The sequence below is a fragment of the Anoplopoma fimbria genome, chromosome 23, assembly GCF_027596085.1.
Source record: "Anoplopoma fimbria isolate UVic2021 breed Golden Eagle Sablefish chromosome 23, Afim_UVic_2022, whole genome shotgun sequence".
Classification (NCBI taxonomy): domain Eukaryota; kingdom Metazoa; phylum Chordata; class Actinopteri; order Perciformes; family Anoplopomatidae; genus Anoplopoma; species Anoplopoma fimbria.
The window spans coordinates 14,649,871-14,662,905 of record NC_072471.1 but is presented as its reverse complement, the minus strand read 5'-3'; the positions used below and the strand labels follow the sequence as shown (position 1 = coordinate 14,662,905).

Genomic DNA, 13,035 nt, shown 5'->3' with positions numbered 1-13,035 from the left:
TGTAATTACACTGCTATATTAAAAAAAGCTTCTAGCTTTCTTACTTATTCTTAAGTCTTCTTCTGTGCGTCAGTATTACCTTACTTAGCCAGAAAATGAATTATTTAGCTCGGCCCACAGGGGTTGAATTCAACCAATGAGATCACTACTGCACAGGAGCAACTCCTCCTCAAAGAAAGAGTTTCCTACCTTATAGTCAAGTTGTCTTTAATAAACTAGCACAAAATCACTGCCAATCGGTTCTCTTTCACTTTTCTCCGCTCTCATACAAGATTTTCAAACAATTTTTCACCACTTACTTCAGCGTTCAGCAGCTCACATATTTCTGACTGCCCACTTATTTTAACTTCCACAGAGAGTGCAGACAACAAAGCCTTTCTCACCTGACTGAAAGGTGCAGGATCTCGGTGCGGGACCTCCTCATGTTACTGGCCATTTTGATCAGCTCCTTCTCCAGTGAGCCTGTGTACTGGGCCAGCTGGTCTAGGCTGAGGGCCCAGTCGGCCCTTCTCGTGTCCAGCTCGGCCTGCACCGTCTGTGGGAAGACAAGGCCGAGGGTCAGCCGCAGGGCCTCAATACCTAGGTGTGTTTCACACCTCCAAAAAGTTCTGACACCTAACTGTAACAAAATATTTCCATGTCAGCCGACAGAGCAAAGAAACAACAGAAGAACGACTGGTACAGCTCTGCTCCACTAATCGTTTCCATCTCATTTGCTACGTTTTCTGCTGTACGGCAGTACATGGCTAATGAATGCAGAGTGGCAACAATGCGGGAGGAGGGGGAGAGAGAGAGAGAGAAAGAGAGACCGAGAGATACAGAAAGTTGGAGTGAGGGAGGAGGGGAGTGGGTTGTGTTCACGGTACAACACACTGACTAAACAACACCGCTTGGACGGGGCCAGTTGGAGTTATATAAGTGAGACATCTCTAGAGAAGAGAGATGGTGGGTGGAAATGAGAGAACGAGCAGTGATAGAGAAAAAAAAAAGTGCAAAAGGTAGAGGTAGGGGAAGATAGAGATCACAGTACATCATTTCATGATTCATATATTTGAAAACAACTACTCCATTTGGTGCCCAAACAGCCTTTTTCAGCCTGAAATCAACCCATATGCAAACATATAATATTGATCAGACGCACTAACTACAGTACTCTGAAGCCGCTACTTTCGTAAGCTTGCATATAGTTTCTGGTAGGTCTGTAAAAATCTGACCTGCAGACTGGTGTCCGTGCCTGATGGCTGTGCGCAGTTGTCCAGCAAGCCTCTGGCTGTAGACAAGACAGAGTTGGTTTCTTCTGTGAAATCCTTTTTCTAAAGAGACAAAGAGGACGCATGTTGTGTAAAAGAAAACTTCAAGATGATTGTCATCTTTTAATGAACTTCAACAGGTCATCTAGTAAGGGAAGACCAACTCACTTAATGGGATTCCAAGCCAATTCTCAAAGTTAGGTCAAGTCTTAAAAGTTCCACTTATGGTAGAACACAATGTTATACTAGAGAACAAAAGGGATTGTTTTACAGATGCCAATTGCCAAAGATGCCACTGGAGTTAGTAAGGTAAATTTTAGTTCAAGTTCAAGTCAGGGTTTCACACAAACTTAATCACACTTACCAGTTTATTAATGAGGTTCTTGAACTCCAGAGCCATGTGTTCAGGGTTGGGTCCCTGCAGCATCAGCAACACTTCCCTGTCCAGCGTCTCATCCAACGTGGAGGCGAAGCTCATAGTGGTGGACAAATGGTCAACTACATGGGGAGCCTGCAAGAGTGAATTAAAACACTTTACATTTCAATTATTACAGAGAGGCTGGACTTTGCAAAGTACACAGCATGTGGAAAAACTGTAACTGATGTTCGGAATGTGCTTTGTATTGTGTGATATATTTTGGAAGTACAACATTGAGAAAAATCTTGCCTGTGGGCCTAGAATTTATCAGAACTGCAGAGGCACTATAAACTGAGATTACATAACATTGCAAAACTGTGAATGATGCATCTATGTAGGGTGCATTCCAGTCTATAAACGCATCATTTTGGCAGCTACAAGCAAGATGACAGAGAGATGCAGCAGCCGTAATACTCTGTCAGAGAATGAAACAGTGCGTACAGAGAAATCAGAATAACTGTCGGAATTAAGAAAAAAATTAAAGAAGGAAAATATTTATAAGAGATATGAGAATGAGAGCAAGATGGAGAAAGAAGAGAAAAAAAAGAGATCATAAAAGAAAAGTTGAGCAAGTGAAGACAGAGGAAGGGTGTGCTGCTGACCTCCAGTGGTGACTGTGCCATAGCCAACTCTGTCTGTAGGGATCCTGAGCTGTTCTGGTTCAAATGGTAGGCCACCGACAGGGACAGACCAGCCCTGTGGGAGACAGGAGGACGGGGGAAGAGAGGTAAGTAAGACTAAAACATACGAATAGCTTGTTATAAAAGATACAGTTTGAAGCTTAGAGGGTTTCTCTTGCATAAATTCATAGTGCGAAAAGTTGAAGATGACTTATCTCTACTTCCCTTTGCCCTTAATATTGCAGACTCCTTCACTCTCAGATTATTCTTGGTTCACTCACCCGGACAGGTCTGGGTGCATCATCTGCATCTGGGCCTCCATCTTGCTCTTGTCTGCCCTCAGCAGCTGGAAGCCAGAACAGAGAAACCAACATGACTCAATCCAAACCATTAGTTATTTAGAGGTTATCCCAGTTCCCCACCCTTTCTCCAAAAGAACAAATCTGTGGACTACAAGACCTGTGTGTGGAAGGACAGCAGGTCTCCAAAACCAAAATGCCAAGGAGGCACTTGCTGATAATTGTACCAACAAATTGAACACATCAGAGAATTGACTGTACAGTTAAAGTGCTGACATGGCAAAATTGATGTTTAACCTGTGTTAAGTTGAATATCATATTTAGCTCTAAACCCTTCTGGTATTTTCACCAAATATTCATATACATGTTGGAAAATAAAATCAAATAGTGGTCATTCTAATCCTATTCAAGTGTTACTATTTCCTAATTAAGAGTTATATATATATATATATATTTCTTCTGCAATATATATATTTTTTCTTCTGCAACTTTTTTTTAAAAATCTTTACATGAGGATTTTACATTGCTGCACATTGCCAATTAGAGAATCACTGCCTGATTTTCAGCAACTCATTTCAGCTAAAAAGTGGTGGGAGTAGACAACATTAATCACAAGAAGCAAAATAAAAAGGCTGCATTGGCATGAGGCAAAAAGATCAGAAACAAGTAAAAGCAGTAAGAGAGCATCGATGAGAAACTAGCGGGGGTTGTAGATGCGTGGAAACTGAAATAATGATATGATGTGGTGTTCAACCCACTGACCTCTGTGATGGAGGAGTATTCCTCTACTGTTGACTTCAGCTCGTTGATCTGTCTGCTTTTCTGTAAAAGAAAGTAAACAACACACGACCAGTTTGAGTTCTGTACTGAAACAGAAAAAAGGACAAGCATCTGTTCGCCGTCATCCAGAAATTACATTTTTTTTAATTTATTTTCTTTTACTTTCAGCAACATAATTGGTAGCTGCAGCGAAAATTATTTTACAGTGTTTCGCACTCAGCTGATGTTTTGCTGAATGGATTCAAGGAATTATATGTACAGTGATCAAAAGTATTTTTACAGTGACAGTTAAATGTATAAATAAGACATAGGGCACTGACCTCTAGTATCACAGCTTCCTTTAGACTAACAACAGCATCAAAAGATTGAATTTGCACCTGAGGACAGGGTAAGGAAAGTTACAGAAAGCACTGTACAATCATAGCATGGTCAACACAGTGATAAGAATCTACCTGAGACAGTTCAATGTGAGGAAGGAAAACAGTTATTTACTCAATAATGCCAGAGGGAGGGGAAGCAAGAAGAAGAGAAGGCCACTGAGCCATAGGAGTATGGAAAAGCGAAATGTGTTTTTGGCAGAACATTATGATGTCACAGAGAAGTTTATCTTTTCCCTTTTGGGGGATCATCTTCCCATCACTTCATAATTTCATCCTATTAGAAATGTGTATGATTTGCTTTATTATTAGCATATAAATTCTTGAGTCATGGTCCAAAAAGGATTTTTGAGTCCACAGTGAGTTCGAGTTGACAGTTGTGCAAAATGTGAAGAAATCCCCCCCAGGCATTCCTGACATATTGCTTTCATGTGAATGGAAAGAACACTACAAAAAGAGACATAGAAGAGATAGTAAAGGTACCTGAAGGTCAGTGTTAATGTCACACAGCTCTGTTATTCTCCTCTGAAGCTCGTCTGTCTCCATGGTGACCTTGAAGTTCTGTGGAGCCATCAGAGGGGAGTTAAGGCAGCTGGTTGCATCCTTTTACGTACAAACTTGTAATAAAACGCTCTCTGTTAGTTATCTATAACTTGACGAGCACTACTGATTCACTGTGAAGTCAGTTCATTGATTTTACTGTCAACTCCTCTGACAAAGGGACTTTTTGGACAGTGGAATACCTCTTCCTGAAGACAAGCGATCTTGGCAATAAGACTCTGGTTCTCTCTCTCCTGAAAATAAAAAAAAATTAAATAAATATCAAATATGGAAACACATGCTCAGTCCAACATGTTCTTCTGTATTACATTCTGATAGCTTCAACATTCGGTATTGCTGACATGGCTCTATTATCCTGCTTTGAAAGGCTAATTGAATGACAAGCAATTTTTCATCGAAACAGGGTTTACAACAGTTACCGCTTTGAATATATTTCAGCTGCAACTGTCTAAACGGGGAAAAAAAACCTTGTAACAACAAACTAAAGCTTTCTGTATGCACTGAAGCATGCAAGCAGAATGCATTTCATTGATCAACTTTGTGCTGCCTGAGTTTGACTGACCACATGTTTGCTGTGTGCGGAGGCACGAGCTCTGCCTTCCTCCGTACAGCTCAGAGTGGCCTTCATGTCCTCCACCTCCTCCTTCAGCATCTTCTTCTTCTGGGCCAGCTGCTGGTTACTGTGAGAGAGGACAGACAGATAGAAGTCAACAAAACCATAATGTGCTGCATTGAATCGGTGCTGTGTATTTACATGCAAGTGCTTCTTACACTCTGGCCTGATTGCGTAGCTCCTCATTCTCCTCTGCCAGCTTCTGGTTGCCATCCTCCATGGCCTCCACCACCTGCTTCAGCTTCCTAACCTCCTCCTGGAGCTTTTGGTTGCTCATCTGAAGGTCAGCAACACAATACACCAGCTCTGATGTCTCACTGAGGAGAGAAAGAAAACACACACACAGAAAGGGTTTAAATTGGGCGGAACAGAGCTTAATGGAACCTCCTGACATCCAAATTGCACCTGCTCTCATACTTTTGGCTTGAAACATCCACTTTCAGACACGGTCTTCCCCTAACTAAACAAATGCAGGATGTAGGCTCCTTTTTACATGACTTTATTAAATAGCTGGGCATCATAAAGCAGCAAGATCGATGCTTGTGTCTCCAAACTGTGACTGGGCACAATTTAAGCATATGACTCAGCAGCTGTTATTAATTCTATGGCTGTATTGCATAGGCCGAAGCTGAATTTATAAGGTTCACATAGGGCTGTCGCAAAAAATAAACTTTTTTTTTTAAATTTATTTTCTTTACTTCTGCGAATATTCGGTTCATAGCAACCAGGTGCAGCCAAAGTGTCTCAGCCGAAAAAACCCCAAAACACTGCGCCTCATTGCCTTAAACGATAAGAATTTAATTTGTTTTATAGCAGTCATCTTTGTCATTTAAAAAAAAAAACAATATACCTAATTATAGCCTAACAATAAAGCATATTTTTAAAGCAGCCTTCAGCGAGACAGCCCTACGTTCATATTCAATTTGACTTTTTTACGATAACTTAGGTTGCGTGTCCATTTTTATTTTAATTAAATTTTTTTATTAATTTACACTGGAGCCAAAACTATCTACATGATTGTTGTACACAAATGGGAGACAGGCACCTGTATTAACAGGCATTCGAAACCCGAACATACCCGACCCCCCTCCCCAACCTAATTGGACAAGGGCTCCCCCTGCTCACAAATCACAATTTAACCCTTGCATATAGGCTACTACATATATGCTACTTAGCTTTATAGATCAGGGGCAGGGCAGGTCATACAGTACATACAAATAAAAGGTATACTATTGCTTATTTATAAAAACTTGTACACACTCACTTATTCACATACATCACTTACAATTCTGCTCTGGATGCCTCCCCTCCAAAGGCCTCCAAACTTCCTGAGGTCATATTGAGCAGCATGGACCTCTTGGCTAATACACACACGCAAACCAAACACACAAAAGTTAGTCAAACTCCAGGTCTCAACAAAATCAGATGCATATACAATACAAGGACATTAAAAGCACACTCACCAGAGAGGCTGTCCCTGAGCTTGACTGAGTCCTGAGTGATGTCATCTATTGTCTCTTCCCTGAGATACAACAGAGGACATGAAACTTCAAAATCAAGTATTTACACAATGTTTTTGTAGGATTTGGCAGTCATGTACCATGCCGTTTCTTTTAGACTCCTAAAAACATGTTGAAATGATTTGTTAAACTGTTTAATTTTTGGTCCCTGGCTATTGTGCACTAAACTCTCAGCTCGGTCTGAAACTCTTCCTCTACATGATGTACAAACAGACTGAAGCTGTGCTGCAAAGAGAGCTTGCCTGCTGGTGCACAGTCCTTGCTCATTTGACAGTTATAGTAGTGTATGGTCAGCTACCATTATTTTAAAGCATGCCTTCAACCCACCTTTGATGCAGGGACCCTTTGATCTTGTCAGTAACTAGATGATTCATCACCAAGATTGGACCTCTATCACATCAGTTGCAGCCCAACAAAGACTGAAGACCCACATATCAGGCCAATCTTTAAACACCAGAACATGATGGCTAAGAATCTCGCCCAGGCTTGTCAAATTGTGACCACTTGCATAAGAGATAAATAAATAAATATACTATTTATAATATGAAATATTTTGACTTTCAATTTTAAATCCACCATCTGTGTCATATCAAACTACACCAGACGTTTTAAAACACACTTTTCATATAGATCCGAGAGCTCAGTTGATAATGACGCAGAATTTCCTCTGAGAAAACAAATACACGCGGTTAAAGATGCACACGGCTGAAACTATGGGAGAAACATTCTCACCAGCAATCTCCCATCTGATGCATAATCCGCCTACACAATATCTACTTGCATAACTCAAACAGAATATATGAGTTGCTCTTCCAGGAAAGAATAAAAAAAAAAATCCCAGGACTGATAGAGATGGTGCAAGCTGTCTTAGCCTTTAAATGCCACATAAGAGAGGTTGGAAACTCTGCAACTACAAATGTGAAGAAGAAACAAGAAAATGTCGAGCAAATTAAGCAACTAATTTAGTCATAGTGCAGATATTGATTAGAAAATTAGCCAACACAAAAAAAGACAAGAAGAAAGCATTTTTCAAAAAGTTAAATTTGGTCATAAATGAAACAAAACATCACACCTTTTGTCGCCATTCACTTCCACAATAAGTTAAATCAATAACCGCAAAAACTATTTATTTACCATTGCCACGTCTATAAACTTGAAATCTCTTAAACTGTGCCAGTTCTCCCACTTTGAAGTTCAATTTGTAAGTTTCTAAAGGTTATCTGTAACTGTCACACCTACAATTTAAAATAGGTGCTCTAATAAAAGCTTGACTTTGTACCAGGATGTTCCCTCACCTTAAAATTCCCATTTCTAAAGAAAGGAAGGATCAAATGCATAAGTTATCAATATTTTGGAATAAACCCCCCTATTTCAATGTCTGCTTTTCAGTACCCGTTGTTGCGGCAGTCATCGATCCACTCCTTCATGACGGCGTGGTAAGTATCCAGGTCAATAGAGACGTCTTTGTGTTCTGGATCGAGCATGTTGCAAAGGTCTTCTAGTCCGCTGTCTTCTGAGGTGCGACTTGTGGTGTGCCGTAGGTAGTCCACAATGTGGGACACGTACACTCTACCTGAAGGATTACAGGTACACAGAGACGCTCAAGAAAAATATCATATGTCATCACGACACCAGCCACTTTTATCACGTTACAACTGTCATGGTTAATAAATTATAAATCGCACTTCCCCTTAATTTCTTTGGTCAGTTATAGGCGAAGTTACCATAGCGACAGTAATAATTCTGATAACTTTTTATTTATTTCATTTCTCAATGCTGTTTTTTTGCTTTTCAAAAAGATCTACAGCATTCATATCATAATCCCACCAGTATTCTTAACTGTGGACTAGTTTTCTCCACTCTGACAAAAAAAAGCATTAAAAAGGACCACATCTGTCAAATCTCAAATATCTCGCAAAAACTCCTTCACTGGCAATGCTCCATGTACTGCATCTTCTACAATTTTCACAGGTTTACATTTGATAATATTCCCCAAAACTGTTTCTATTTCATCAACAACAAAATGTAACACTAAGCTGAATTAGACAGAAACCAAGAAGACCAACTACTACAATTCATTTTATTAATTTTTTCACTTTCAATACCAGCGATGGAAAAACCTATAATTTTCAAAAATATTTTTGCATTAAAAATAGACCCAAAGTGGGTTGAGGTAGATAGAAAGAAATCACCTGAACAGCACAAACATTAGACGAGTCTGCAACTCAAAAACGGCAATCTTCATCTTCAAAAATTGTATTACAAAAAAAGGAAGACCACTTGGTCTGTCCGCCTTTAAAGATATACTTATAACATATCCCATAACTCTGCTGCACAAGATGGTTCACTCCAGAAAAGCATTTTAACTGTTGAGAGAACACTCTGCATGGATGAGAAAACTTTATAAATGGAAGAGATTGTGTTGCCAATGCTAGGAGGCACAAAAGGAAGACGCAGACAATTCTGATACTGTGTGAACTGAGGGAATTACTTCTGCCTTCTACACAGAAAAACACACATTGTACTCATTGAAAAGTTATAATTAGTAATTGGGCTGCTGCATTTAACTTGCTTGAAGGCAAAATGCTGGACCGTGTGCATTTGTGTGATCGTACCTCGGCGCTGGGTGTCGGAGGCATGGAAGATGGTATCAAGCAGATTCTCCTCACAGATCAGGCCGATTTCTGCCATATTCTCCGTCTTGTTTTCAGAGGTCATTGCGGATCCTGAGTATGAATATGCATTGTAAAAAACAAGGAACAAAGAGTGTATTGAGTTGCAAAGCAAGCGCATGATGCATTTTCAGACAGAAACATTAACAACTGTAACAGTGTGATAAGCAGACATACCTTCTGTTACAGAGATGCATAAACAAGTTGGTTTGAGGCTACAGCTAAAACTAGCTACTGGGCCCTCCATTAACCCTTATTTGTTCAAACACAATGACTTTAGTTTTTTTAAGCCGGGAGACAACCTGATCCCAGGTTTGGCATTGGTGATTTGAATAAACATTTAAATTTAGGAATATGGACACAGAAGAGAAATAATGTAGATTTTGAACTAGATATTGACAGGAAAAAACAAGAAAAAGGGAAAACTAGGATCCTAGGGCTACTGAGGCCCCTTTAGTTTTGATACACTTTTAAGCAGTTACCACCTGATTCCGTTTGGAAAATCAAATGTGGGTAAATAAAAACGTTACTTCGCTCCCAAGACACAAAACTGTCCAGAATTCAACATTTCAAGCACTTCATGCTGGTGCCAATATAAGACAGCAGACTGAAGTTTAGTTCAAATAATCCATTTGTTTACGAATAAACCTTAACCCAAGCTTTTCAACCGCATCTTGCATTTCAAATCAGTGGATGGAGTTTGCTAAGCTAACTGAAAATCTCCATCTATTGATAAAGACCATGAAATGAGGCTGAAAGCTCTGGGGGGGGAAAAAAAGCTTTTATGTTCCCATTTAATCCGTTTTGTATTTGCTACAAGAACACTGCTACAACAACCTGCACATCCCAGCTGGCCCGCATCCATTCCTTCCTACCTACCTCCATCTCCCATAGACAGCCTTTTCACAACCAGAGCCGGGTAGGACAGCTCACACTCTGTCGAGTTCCCCTTGTCCGCTGAGCAGAAGTTGAGGTTGTAGGAGAGGGTGCTGTTGTTCGGGGTGAAGGTACAATTCAGAGGCGGGCTCCTGCTCTGCCTCTCGGGCTGCACCGGCTGCGTTCCTCGTGTGAATGTAAAGTAAGGGGATTCTTTGGACGGGCATGTTGGCGTTGAACAATACCTCTGCAATGTCTTAACTTGTCTTAAATCACTCCCATCGGCACCTCTCCTCTCACCTAGAGTGCTAGTGATAGCGTATGTGATGTTAGTTGGCATGGGGGGTTTGCATGCTGGGGTGGACAGAGGAATAGAGGGACCCAGGCTGCTCCTCTGGGAAGCTGCAGTACCCATCCCTCTCCCCTTCTCCTTCTCCTTCACTTTCTCCTTCCCCCTCTCGTCTCTGTGGGGGGTCCCTTTCTTCAGGATGGTTTCCAGGTTGTGCCGGAGGCCACTCTGTGGGCTGTCGTAATTGCTGGAGGACAGTTTTGGAATCTGAAAAGGTGAATTGGGCTCGCGGTCACCACGCCACTGAATGGTCTGCAGTTTGCGGCAGATGCTGTCCACAGGGTTGTGGCGCCGATTCGACTGGGGCGTGTGAGAGTCCATGCTGCTGATGGCAGGGCTGCAGTGCTGGGTTCAAGGCTAGAGGAGAGGCTGAAGTCTGAGGAGAGAGGAGCAGGGAATATTAGTCTTAATATTAGGTTAATTGCATGCAAAGTTGGTTTAATTGACACAAAGGAATATAGAAATATTAAAATATATAATGAGAAAAAACAAGGTTATTCTGTTGATAGTCGACCAACACCTCTCATGCTCTGGATAACTGGCATATTCAGTCTATACTGCTTTCCATGGTTGGATTAACGCCAAAGTTAGAAGCAGTAAAATAAACAGGTAAAGCTGCACTGTAGTAACACAATAAATGTCCGGCATACAGAGAATAATTGGGAATATTTGAGACCAATATGGAGTAGCATGATATGAAAAATGACAGCTATGGTATAGCTACCCAATGCAAAATAGTTATTATTAGTTCCAAGATTCTATGGCCATCATAGTCAGGAGTTTTTTTTTGGTTGTGAACTGTAAAAAAAAAAAAAAAAAAAAAAGCATGAAGCCAGAATGGACTGAAGAAAACGGAGGAATAAACTGGGAATCAATTGTCAACCTGCCTAAACCACACACAGCTCAATCAAAGGGACCAGACACGAACATATGAAAGGAGTCCAAAGAAATGACTGCTCATGCAAAACAGTAGATATGGTTTAATCCGGTTTTCCCAACGTGATAAGATTAAAGCAAAAGTGGTCAAATTCAAAAGGACCGCCTCGAGCTCCAGGTGCGCAAACGAGGTAATTAAGTCAAGTTCGCTTTAAAACTTTAAACAGTCGTATTTCAGAAAGTAGATTTCATTTTATAATACAACTCCCACCTTTAGAAATAAAATGTAAACTGGATATCACAATTAATTCTATGACAGTATTATTATTATTTTTTTGGATAAGCTACCCTTTGAGAAAAAATTTAACAAAAAAGAAGCTTTAGAAGCCAACATTTTAGAAGGATTTTTTTTTTTAATTTAATTGCTCAGCGACACGAGCGCAAATGTATTCCCATACAAAATAAAACGCACCTGAACACCAAGTCTAAAACAAAGACACGTCGTGTTACTGTCTCGAGTAGAATCCAGCATAATATAGTTGTTGTTTTACCTCGTGCAGCTTGAGAGAGCAAACATCCACGTCGAAATGTTTGGTTAACTGTTAAAGACCACGCGAGAGAGCACGCGCACAGGTAGTTTCAGAGCTCGAGACAGAAATAGGTAAAAAAAAACCTGGTGGGTGTTCACGACTTTAAAGAATAAAGCAGCATCTCCCCCCCGCGGCTTGAAGGGGACACTGCAGCTAATAATAATAATAATAATAATAATAATAATAATAATAATAATAATAATAATAATAATAATAATAATAAAATAATAATAATAATATAATAATAATAATAATAATAATAATAATAATAATAATAATAATAATAATAATAATAATAATAATAATAATAATAATAATAATAATAATAATAATAATAACAATAATAATATAATAATAATATTAATAATAATAATAATAATAATAATAATAATAATAATAATAATAATAATAATAATAATAATAATAATAATAATAATAATAATAATAATAATAATAATAATAATATTAATAACAATAATAATAATAATAATAATAATAATAATAATAATAATAATAATAATAATAATAATAATAATAATAATAATAATAATAATAATAATAATAATAATAAAGCCTTTATTAGTCCCACAATGGGGAAATTATTTCTCTGCATTTAACCCATCCCGGAGGAGCAGTGGGCTGCAATGAAGCGCCCGGGGAGCAACTTGAGGTTAGGTGTCTTGCTCAAGGACACCTCGGCATGTTGCCGGTAGAGGGGTTTGAACCACCGACCACAAGCGCTCTACCTCATGTGCCACAGCCTCAATATACCTCAATATAAAAAGCCAATGTTGAATTTTATATTTTTTGGGATTATACATTTTATTACTCAGTCAATTAAAGACCCTTTTTAGTGTCTCAACTACAAATAGCCAACTTCCCTCCACACTCACTGAGAAAGTTCCGTATTATAGTGATAATCTATAAAATAAATATAAAAAACCACACCCAGTTAGACAGGTATAATGATACTGAGCCACTGGCGTACTTCTTAGCAGTTCAGTGTCACCATGCCAGGGGGGTGTTGAAATATGAATGTGTTGTAATTTGCATGCGTGGTGTCGTGACAGCACAGTAATGGGACTGGTTTCAACCTGAGCGAACTGTAAGCGGTTTACGGGAGACGTGACGGTGCACAGCCGCTATAACTTTCACCAGCCACCCCTGTGTCAGACGTCTCTCCTGATTTTAAGGTAATTTATGCAACAATATTGACTCCAAGATTAAGTGTGCG

The 13,035-nt window shown here is 39.4% G+C and overlaps 1 protein-coding gene across 3 annotated transcripts in view; it reads right to left on the bottom strand.

The window, feature by feature from the left end:
- Positions 1 to 11,866, bottom strand: part of lrmp (lymphoid-restricted membrane protein) — a 31,326-nt gene extending 19,460 nt beyond the window's left edge. For 2 of the 3 annotated variants that reach the window (XM_054624498.1, XM_054624500.1), the window contains exons 1-17: positions 11,763 to 11,866; positions 9,990 to 10,711; positions 9,054 to 9,164; positions 7,831 to 8,011; positions 6,382 to 6,440; positions 6,204 to 6,279; positions 5,077 to 5,235; positions 4,868 to 4,985; positions 4,488 to 4,538; positions 4,228 to 4,305; positions 3,688 to 3,744; positions 3,350 to 3,409; positions 2,570 to 2,634; positions 2,271 to 2,364; positions 1,615 to 1,761; positions 1,215 to 1,313; positions 384 to 535 (exon numbers count right to left, since the gene is read on the bottom strand). In XM_054624498.1, coding sequence (XP_054480473.1) covers positions 384 to 535; positions 1,215 to 1,313; positions 1,615 to 1,761; positions 2,271 to 2,364; positions 2,570 to 2,634; positions 3,350 to 3,409; positions 3,688 to 3,744; positions 4,228 to 4,305; positions 4,488 to 4,538; positions 4,868 to 4,985; positions 5,077 to 5,235; positions 6,204 to 6,279; positions 6,382 to 6,440; positions 7,831 to 8,011; positions 9,054 to 9,164; positions 9,990 to 10,656 — 2,174 coding nt within the window. In that variant the 5' untranslated portion in view covers positions 10,657 to 10,711; positions 11,763 to 11,866. Of the gene's footprint in view, positions 1 to 383; positions 536 to 1,214; positions 1,314 to 1,614; positions 1,762 to 2,270; positions 2,365 to 2,569; positions 2,635 to 3,349; positions 3,410 to 3,687; positions 3,745 to 4,227; positions 4,306 to 4,487; positions 4,539 to 4,867; positions 4,986 to 5,076; positions 5,236 to 6,203; positions 6,280 to 6,381; positions 6,441 to 7,830; positions 8,012 to 9,053; positions 9,165 to 9,989; positions 10,712 to 11,683 lie in introns of all 3 variants that reach the window. The other variant, XM_054624499.1, reaches the window with a different exon arrangement.
- Between the last annotated feature and the right edge of the window lie 1,169 nt (positions 11,867 to 13,035).